This window comes from Cebus imitator, unplaced genomic scaffold (genome assembly GCF_001604975.1).
Source record: "Cebus imitator isolate Cc_AM_T3 unplaced genomic scaffold, Cebus_imitator-1.0 Scaffold552, whole genome shotgun sequence".
NCBI lineage: Eukaryota > Metazoa > Chordata > Mammalia > Primates > Cebidae > Cebus > Cebus imitator.
In genome coordinates, this window is record NW_016107867.1 from 411793 (window position 1) to 420950 (window position 9158).

Here is a 9158-nt window from a genome sequence, read left to right on the forward strand (position 1 = left end):
ACCCAGGAGGCGGAGGTTGCGGTGAGCTGAGATCGCGCCATTGCACTCCAGCCTGGGTAACATGAGTGAAACTCCGTCTCAAAAAAAAAAAAAAGATGTCACTTGTTCTCACTGAGCTCTGACCCAAAACTGCCACAGGAGTGAGGCTTCCAGTTCTCCAGGAGAAATGGCTGCATTTCCCCAGTCCCTTGTCCCTTGCCTCCCTGTGACATCTCACCAAAGTGCTCACACTTGCTCTGAGGTGATGTCAGGTGACAATCACAGCCAGGCGCTTCTCCGTCTCTTCTGAATGTGTGTGTCAGTAGGCCACACACATAAGCGTAACTGGCAGAAGTGTGACTGAGGTCAGATGCCAGGGGCAAGCTGAGCCCCAAAGGAAGGACCCTGGGTGGTGATGCCCAGAAAAAAATGGGAGTTTCACCCCACAGGGACTCACATGCTCACCTCCTTCTCCACAAAAAAGCTGGGTGTGAGGAGGACAGAGGCATCACACTCACTCACGTGCACACACACACACACACACACACACACACTCCCATAGGTGCATTTTCCTGTAGCCCTGAAGGTTCCATTGAAAGCTATCACATTTATTTCACATAAAGCAAAGGCCACCCCATCCAAACAAGGGCCCCAGAGACGCAGGCAGGAGGCCATACGGCAAAGGGGACCCCTGCTCTGCATTGTAGGGTTCGAATCAGGCAATCATTTTAAAATGGATCATATGCCCAAAGCTCCTCCAATTCTATCAAAGTAAAAAGGGCAGGTTTCAACGATTCTAGATTCTAGGCTTCTTGTGTCATTCTACAACAGCTTATCAAGGCTGGGTCTGTGCCAAGCTCTGGGCTGAAATGTGACCTTGGACAGCCCTTCCACCTCTTTGAACCCATCCTCTCATTACAAAATGGGGCCATGATTCCCTATCTCAAAGGGATTGCTGTAAGGCTTAGAAATAATGCATGTGAGCTGGGCATGGTGGCTCACGCCTGTAATCCCAGGACCTGGGTGGCCAAGGCAGGTGGATTGCTTGAGCCAAGGGATTAAAGACCAGCCTGGGCAACATGCCAAAACCCTGTATCTACTGAAAATACAAAAATTAGCTGGGCATAAAAGCTCATGCCTGCCATCCCAGTTACTCAGGAGGCTGAAGCTCGAGAACCGCTTGGACCCAGGAGGCAGAGGTTGCAGTAACCGGACGTTGCACCACTGCACTCCAGCCTGGGCGACAGAGCAAGACTCTGTCTAAAAAAAAAGTTACAAAAATTGGCTGGGCATGGTGGTGCACACCTGTAGTCTCAGCTACTTGGCTGAGATGAGAGGATCATTTAAGCCCAGGAGGTTGAGGCTGTAGAGAGCTGTGACTGTGCCATTGCACTCCAGCCTGGGCAACAGACTGAGACCCTGTCTCAAAAAACAGAGAGAAAAAAAGAAAGAGAGAGAGAGAAAGGAAAGAAAGAAAAGAAAGAAGAAAGAAAGAAAGAAAGAAAGAAAAAACAAAGAAAGAGAAAGAAAGAAAAAAGAAAAAGAAAGAGGAAAGAAAGAAGGAAGGAAGCTCTCTTCCTTAGTGCTGCCCTACGAGATGGCAGGCATCTCCTCCTCGGCATCATGGCCACCCTCAGACCCCTTGTGCAGCCCAAGATCGTCAAAAAGAGAACCAAAAAGTTCATCCAGCACCTGTCAGACACATACGTCAAAATTAAGCATAACTGGCAGAAACCCAGTGGTATTGACAACAGGGTTTGTAGAAGGCTCAAGGGCCAGATCTTGATGCCTAACATTGGTTATGGGAGCAACAAGGAAACAAAGCACACACTGCCCAGTGGCTTCCAGAAGTTCCTGGTCCACATGTGAAGGAGCTGGAAGTGCTGCTGATGTATAACAAATCTTACGTGCTGAGATGGCTCACAATGTTTCCTCCAAGAACTGCAAAGCCATCGTGGAAAGAGCTGACTAACGGGCCATCAGAGTCACCAACCCAATGCCAGGCTGCGCAGTGAAGAAAACGAGTAGACAGCTCATGTGCACATTCTGTGTTTAGATAAAACTGTAAAAACTGCAAAAAAAAGGAAAACGAAGGAAGAAGGAAGGAATGAAGGAAGGAAGGAAGGAAAGAAGCCAGGCACAGTGGCTCACGCCTGTAATCTCAGCACTTTGGTAGGTGAGGCGGGCAGATCATGAGGTCAAGAGTTAGAGACCAGTGTGGTCAACATAGTGAAACCCTGTCTGCACTAAAAATACAAAATATTAGCTGGACATGGTGGCAGGCGCCTGTAATCCCAGCTACTCAGGAGGCTGAGGCAGGAGAATTGCTTGAATCCAGGAGGCAGAGGTTTCAGTGAGCTGAGATCGCACCACTGCACTCCAGCCTGGGTGACAAGAGTGAGACTCTGTCAAAAAAAAAAAAAAGAAGAAGAAGAAAGGAAGGAAGGAGAAAGAAGGAAGGAGAGAGAGAAAGAAAAAAGAGAAGAAAGAGAGGGGAGAGGGGAGGGAAGGAGGGAGGGAGGAAAGGAGGGAGGAAGGAAGGGAGAAAGGAAGGGAGGAAAGGAGGAAGGAAGGAAGGAAGGAAGGAAAGGACCGCAGACTAAAGGCTTATTTCTATTATTTATTAGAAGAGGTGACTACTGGGTTGGGTGGGGTGGCTCACACCTGTAATCCCAGTGTTTTGGGAGGCCAAGGCAGGAGGATCACTAAGCCCAGGTGTTGGAGATAGCAAGACCCCATCTCTACAAAAAATTAAAATTAAAAATGATCTGAGCATGGTGGCATGTGCCCATAGTTCCAGCTACACAGGAAGCTGAGAAAGGATCGCTTGAGCCCAAGAGTTCGAGGCTGCAGTGAGCTATGATTGCGCACTGCACTCCAGCCTGAGCAGCAGAGTGAGACCTCGTCTCTAAAAAAAAAAAGGCAAGAAGACGTGATGCCTGGTGAGTGTCAGAAGACAGGCAGGAACTCACCAAGTAGACCAGGAGGGAAAAGAGGCCAGGCAGAGAGCAGGCCCCACAGGGACAGAGGTTCAGAGATCAGCAAGGTGGAAGGGGCAGGTGAAGAGGTTGGCAAAGACCTTGAAGGCCAAGCCAAGGGCTTGAGACTTGAGTCTAAGGGCACTGGAGAGCCATGGTGGGGGCGGTCTCTGAGCTGGGCAGGAGCAGGATTAGGAAGATGTATTCTCTGGCCACAGTGCACAAAAGGAGTTGGAGATTCTGGAAGGATAAAGGCCAGTGAGAAGGCATGATAAATATCCATGAGCCAAGGAATGCTGGCTGTTGAACCACAAGTGCCACCCATGGTGAGGATGTTGGCACACAGCTTACCCCAGCCTACACACTCACACCTATAATCCCAGCACTTTGGGAGGCCAAGGCAGGAGGACTGCTGAGCCCAGGAGTTCGAGACCAGCCTGAACAACATAGGGAGACCTATTCTCTATTTTAAAAAAGAAGAAGAAAACTAGCTAGGCATGGTAGCACACCTGCAGTCCCAGGTACTCAGGAGGCCAAGGTGAGAGAACTGCTTGAGCCCAGGAGTCCGAGGCTGCAGTGAGCCACAATCCCTCCAGTGTACTCCACTGGAGTACAGTGGAGTACACTGGAGGGATTGCGACTCACTGCAGAGTGAGAGAGAGAGAGTAAGCGACAGAGTGAGAACCTGTCTTCAAAAGAAACAACAACAAAAATGCCTTTCTGCAGGTAGCAGAGCACTGCTCCCCATCCTGGTTTCTTTTTCCCCCACAAGACAGTTCTGCTCTTGTTGCCCAGGCTGGAGTGCAATGGTGTGATCTCAGCTCACTACAACCTCCACCTCCCAGGTTCAAGAGATTCTCCTGCCTCGGCCTCCCAAGTAGCTGAGATTACAGGCACCTGCCACCATGCCCGGCTAATTGTCGTATTTTTAGTAGAGACAGGGTTTCACCATGTCTCTACTTAGCAGCTACTGTGTTCCGGGTACCTTTTTTTTTTCCGAGATGGAGTCTAGCTCTGTCACCCAGGTTGGAGTGCAGTGGTGCAATCTCAGCTCACTGTAGCCTCAACCTCCCAGGTTCAAGCGATTCTCATGCCTCAGCCTCCCAAGTAGCTGGGATTACAAGCGCCTGCCACCACATCTGGCTATTTCCAGGAACATTCTTGACACTAGGAATTCAGCAATGAACAAGACAGTTAAGGTCTGTGATGCTCACAGGGTTCACATTTTAAAGAGGGATGAATGTCCAGTAAGTAAATAAATGTGTAATATACTAGGGTCGTACCACTACAAGGAACAGTGATTGTTACAACCCAGATGAGAGGGAAAAATGAAGGATTCCAAATACCGCCCTGGGAAATAGAGTCAGGATTCAAACTAAGAACTGTATGGCTTCAAGTTCATGATCTTTTTTTTTTTTTTTTTTGAGATGCAGTTTCACTCTTCTTGCCCAGGCTGGAATGCAATGGCACAATCTCAGCTCACTGCAACCTCCAACTCCCAGGTTCAAGTGATTCTCCCTCCTCAGCCTCCCAAGTAGCTGGGATTACAGGCATGCGCCACCATGCCCGGCTAATTTCGTACTTTTAGTAGAGATAGGGTTTCTCTATGTTGGCCAGGCTGGTCTCAAACTCCCAACCTCAGGTGATCCGCCCACCTGAGCCTCCCAAAGTGCTGGGATTACAGGCGCGAGCCACTGCACAACACGGAGCCAAGTTAATGGTCTTTAATCTCCTGGAAGCTGCCTCTCTTTGAAGAGCTTGTGTATAAGGCATACCTTGCAGTTACTGGTATTCTCCCTTGAGCCACAAGGTCCATTCATTCATTATTCATTCTGAAACCATTTATTGAGCACCTACTATTTGTCAGGCCCTGTTCTGGATGCTGAGGAGATAACGATGATCTGAACAGGCACGATTTACAGACTGTCAGGGAGAGGTTGTTTTAAACAAGTGCAAAGCATTTGATACGTAGCAGGTGTTATGAACTAGCCTGGGAAAAGCTCTAAGCCTGGTCTCCCAGAGGCATGACATTTAACTTGAGACCTAAAGCTTGCCAGGCAAAGAGGGAAGAGATTTCAAGGCTGATGGAACAGCACATGCAAAGGCTTGGAGAGGTAAAAGAAGGCTGGCACACTTGAACTGAGAGACCAGCATGGCTGCCCCTCAGAGATGGAGGGAAAGCAGGGTGTTGCCTAAGACAAGGCCAGGGAGGCTCACCGAAGCCAGACCAGCAGACCTCCCCAGCCATATTAGGAACAAATCGAGGGCGCGCATGGTGCCTCCTGCCATAATCCCAGCACTTTGGGAGGTGAGGCAGGAGGATCACTTCAGCCCAGGAGTTCAAAGCTGGAGGGAGCGACGGTCCCACCACTGCACTCTAACCTGGGAGACACAGTGAGACCCTGTCTCTAAAAGAAAAAAAAGAATTCTGAACACAGCACAGGCTCCAATGCTATCCCAAGCCCCTGGGACCAGAGTGGCGGCTCTCCAACGAGTATGTTCCCTCTAGTTGAGAATGTTTTCAACCAATGGCTCTTGTCATCACTTCCCAAGAAATTCAGCTCTTAGAATCCAAATCTAGCTCCCCTAGGAAGCATCTGGCAAGGTTTCGAGAGCTGTCAGGTTGGCCCTGTTATGCTGGAATATTCATAAGCACCTGAGGGTTATCATCCCCATGTGGTAGAAAATGAAACTGACGCTCAGAGAGCTATGCACACTCCCTACCCGTTTTTCCACCTCATTTCTCCCCAGTATGTGGAATTGAGGGAGCTTCATGCTTCTAGCTGTGATGATTCCAAAATTCTATGACCTGTGGGAGAGGATCCTAAGGTTCAGGGAACCGCGGAGATTTCGAGGTTCTAGAAACTGGAGATTCTAAGCCTGGGTGCTCCAATAAACCCAGTGAGATCGAGCCCGGGTTTCTGGTCTGTACCCGCTGGTACAAGCCCAGAGACAAGCAGGCGCCACCCATGAGCCCTTCTGAGGGTCCCCTCCCGCGTCCCACCTCGCAGGCCAGCTGGAGGGCGCGATCCTGGCGCCCCGCGACGGCCGGGGGCCCCAATCCAGAGGCCTGGCTGAGCAGAGACCAAGGGCGTGGTCGGGGAGCGCCTTTTGCTGGAGGGCAACGGACCCGGGCTGGGAGTGGAGTCGAGAGACCGGAGTGGGGGGTAGGCGGGGAGTCCAGGTTACGCCCCGCCGTCGACTTCCTCCTGGTAGGCTGCCGCAGCGGCGCGAGCGGCGGCAGCGGCGGGGAATCCGGGAGCCATGGGACGCGCGCGCGACGCCATCCTGGATGCGCTGGAGAACCTGACCGCCGACGAGCTCAAGAAGTTCAAGATGAAGCTGCTGTCGGTGCCGCTGCGCGAGGGCTACGGGCGCATCCCGCGGGGCGCGCTGCTCCCCATGGACGCCATGGACCTCACCGACAAGCTAGTCAGCTTCTACCTGGAGGCCTACGGCGCCGAGCTCGCCGCGACCGTGCTGCGGGACATGGGCCTGCAGGACACGGCCAGGCAGCTGCAGGAGGCCACGCAGCAGGGTGAGCCGCCCCCACCCGCCCCTCCACCCCGTCTTTCCCCTCCACTCACACCAGCGCTTGCCCCTCGGGCTCTTCCGCTTTCTGTTCCTCCTACCCCTAAACGAAGCTACTGTGCCGGAAAGGAGGCTCCCCGCGCTTGGCCTCCCGACCAAGGGGACCTCGGCCCCACGGCAGGAAGAGAAAGGATCTACTTGACCCATTTTCTTTCAGGCTCTGGAGCCGCGCCAGCTGGGATCCGGGCCCCTCCTCAGCCGGCAGCCAAGCCAGGTGAGGCCGCCACACCCAGCCCAGCCTCCCCGCACCCCCGCACAGCCAGCATCTGTGCTCCCGCAGCCAGGGTAGAGCAGGGCCGGGCAGGATCCGGCAACCCTGCACACTCCACCTACACACCCACTCTCCTCCCTGCAGGGGAAGGGAGACCATGTTACCCTCAACCCACTACATATGGAGTCCTGGTGGGCCGCCCCCTGGAGCCCCGCCCCTAGGCTTGCGTTTAGCAGGGACAGGCCCCACACTCTGGCTGCCAGCTCATGTTCTCCTCCCACCCCCAGGCCAGCACTTTATAGACCTGCACCGGGCTGCGCTTATCTCGAGGGTCACAGAGGTTGAGGGGCTGCTGGATGCCCTGTACGGGAAGGTCCTGACGGAGGAGCAGTACCAGGCAGTGCGAGTCGAGCCCACCAACCCAGCCAAGATGCGGAAGCTCTTCAGCTTCGCGCCAGCCTGGAACTGGAACTGCAAGGACTTGTTCCTCCAGGCCCTGAGGGAGACCCAGTCCTACCTGGTGGAGGACCTGGAGCAGAAGAGCTGAGGCTCTTCCCCGGCAACACCCCAGCCACTGCAATCCCAGCGAACTCATTCTGGGTCTGATGTTTTTATACACAATACATGAAAAGCCAACTTTACTTGTGTGTTTTTCTACTTCTAGCCTGGTGGCATGTGCAGCGCAACAGCTATGCTTCCGAGGCCGCCCAGCCCTCCAGCTCCGTGTCCCTAGGGCCTCCCGCAGCCCAGATGCTGCCTCCATCCTTCCTGGTATCACCATGGACTATCCCTCCTCATTCACCAGGTGATGCTCCTGCAGTGCTCCCTAAAGGGTCTAACCTTGTCTTAGAACAGCCAGCGGTGGTGAGCCGAGATCGCGCCATTGCACTCCAGCCTGGGTAACAAGAGCGAAACTCCGTCCCCAAAAAAAAAAAAAAAAGAACAGCCAGCGGCCCACGTCCGGAGGTTAAAAAGGCATGTACCAAAGGGCCTGGAACTCTGGCAGGCAGCTCTGTCCCAGGCATTTAGGAACACACTAGTCTTCATAGCTTCCCTACCTTCCACATTTTCCACAGGAGAAAAATGCAAAATTAGAGCAATTTTCAGGGGGAAGAGACATTAGAGCATTATGTAAACATAGAACAGAAGAGCACAAGTCACCAAATCGCTCCACGGCTCCACCTGGCCCTGGCTCTAGCAAGCTTAAACACTCCCTCCACCCGGCCCCATCCCGTGGGGGAAAGGGGCATAGGTTACCCTTTGCCCAAAAAACATGCCAACCACCAAAGCAAATTTTCAGGAAGTGAGTTGTGGTAGCTGCCTCTTTTGATGCAATTTTTTTCAGGAGTTATTATTGCTTATTCATTCATTTAAAAGGAACATTTAAAACTTTTTTTTTTTTTTTTTGGAGATGGAGTCTCACTCTGTCACCCAGGCTAGAGTGGAGCAGCATGACCTCCGCTCACTGCAACGTCAACCTCCCAGGTTCAAGCTATTCTTGAGCCTCAGCCTCCCAAGTGGTTGGGATTATAGGTCCCTGCCACTATGACTGGCTAATTTTTGTTTTTGGTAGACAAGTTTTCACCATGTTGGCCAGGCTGGTCTCAAACTCCTGACCTCAAGTGGTCCACCCGCCTCGGCCTCCCAAAGTGCTGGGGTGCTGGGATTACAGGCATGAACCACCATACCCGGACACATTCATTTATTCATTCATTCATTCATTTATTTATTTATTGAGGCTCATTTATTTATTTATTTATTTATTGAGGCTCACTCTGTCACCCAGGCTGGAGTACAGAGGCACGATCTTGGCTCACTGCAACCTCTGCCTCCCAGGTTCAAGGAATTCTTGTGCCTCAGCCACTCAAGTAACTGGGATTACAGGTGCTTGCCACCACACCCGGCTAATTTTTGTATTTTTAGTAGAAATGGGGTTTTGCCACGTAGCCCAGGCTAGTCTCAAACGCCTGACCTCAAGTGATCCATCTGTCTCAGCCGCGCAAACTGCTGGGATTACAGGTGTGAGCCACCAAACCGCCTTCTTGATGCAATTTTTGCCTACAAAGGGAAATATGGGTATCTCTCTCCAGGAAACTTAAGGTCCTTCCAGAGGCTGTCTGGGGAAGCAGGAATCTAGGGCTACTTCCTGAGCACACTTTACACCCAATCCTTTCTGGCCTTGAAGAGGGAGGATCTGCAAAGCAATGGGCAGATACCGAGGAGGCCCTGGATCCTATCCTTAGCAAACACCAGACAACCACTTTCCAACCTCACTGCCCCACCAGGCTTATCTCTAATTACATCTTATCCGCAACAAGCTTCCTACTTCATCCTCCCTGCCTCTAGCTCCAAGGGCCTGAGAAATCCAAACTGATCGTGGGAACAGACTCTCACTTTTT

At 52.1% G+C, this 9158-nt stretch overlaps 1 protein-coding gene across 1 annotated transcript; it reads left to right on the plus strand.

Moving 5' to 3' along the window:
* The first annotated feature begins 5519 nt into the window (after window positions 1-5519).
* Window positions 5520-7398, plus strand: PYCARD (PYD and CARD domain containing). Its single transcript, XM_017515564.2, has 3 exons — window positions 5520-6495; window positions 6706-6762; window positions 7047-7398. Exons 1-3 carry the CDS (start codon window positions 6222-6224, stop codon window positions 7304-7306), a joined length of 591 nt encoding a protein of 196 aa, XP_017371053.1. The 5' UTR covers window positions 5520-6221; the 3' UTR covers window positions 7307-7398.
* Window positions 7399-9158: the final 1760 nt, after the last annotated feature.

What these genes read in the sequence shown, in the direction of transcription:
- PYCARD (XM_017515564.2), top strand. Translation starts at nt 6,222, where the DNA reads ATGGGACGCGCGCGCGACGCCATCCTGGATGCGCTGGAGAACCTGACC. An exon ending in GCAGGAGGCCACGCAGCAGG is followed by an intron (nt 6,496 to 6,705) that starts GTGAGCCGCCCC and finishes ATTTTCTTTCAG; the next exon opens with GCTCTGGAGCCGCGCCAGCT. An exon ending in TCAGCCGGCAGCCAAGCCAG is followed by an intron (nt 6,763 to 7,046) that starts GTGAGGCCGCCA and finishes TCCCACCCCCAG; the next exon opens with GCCAGCACTTTATAGACCTG.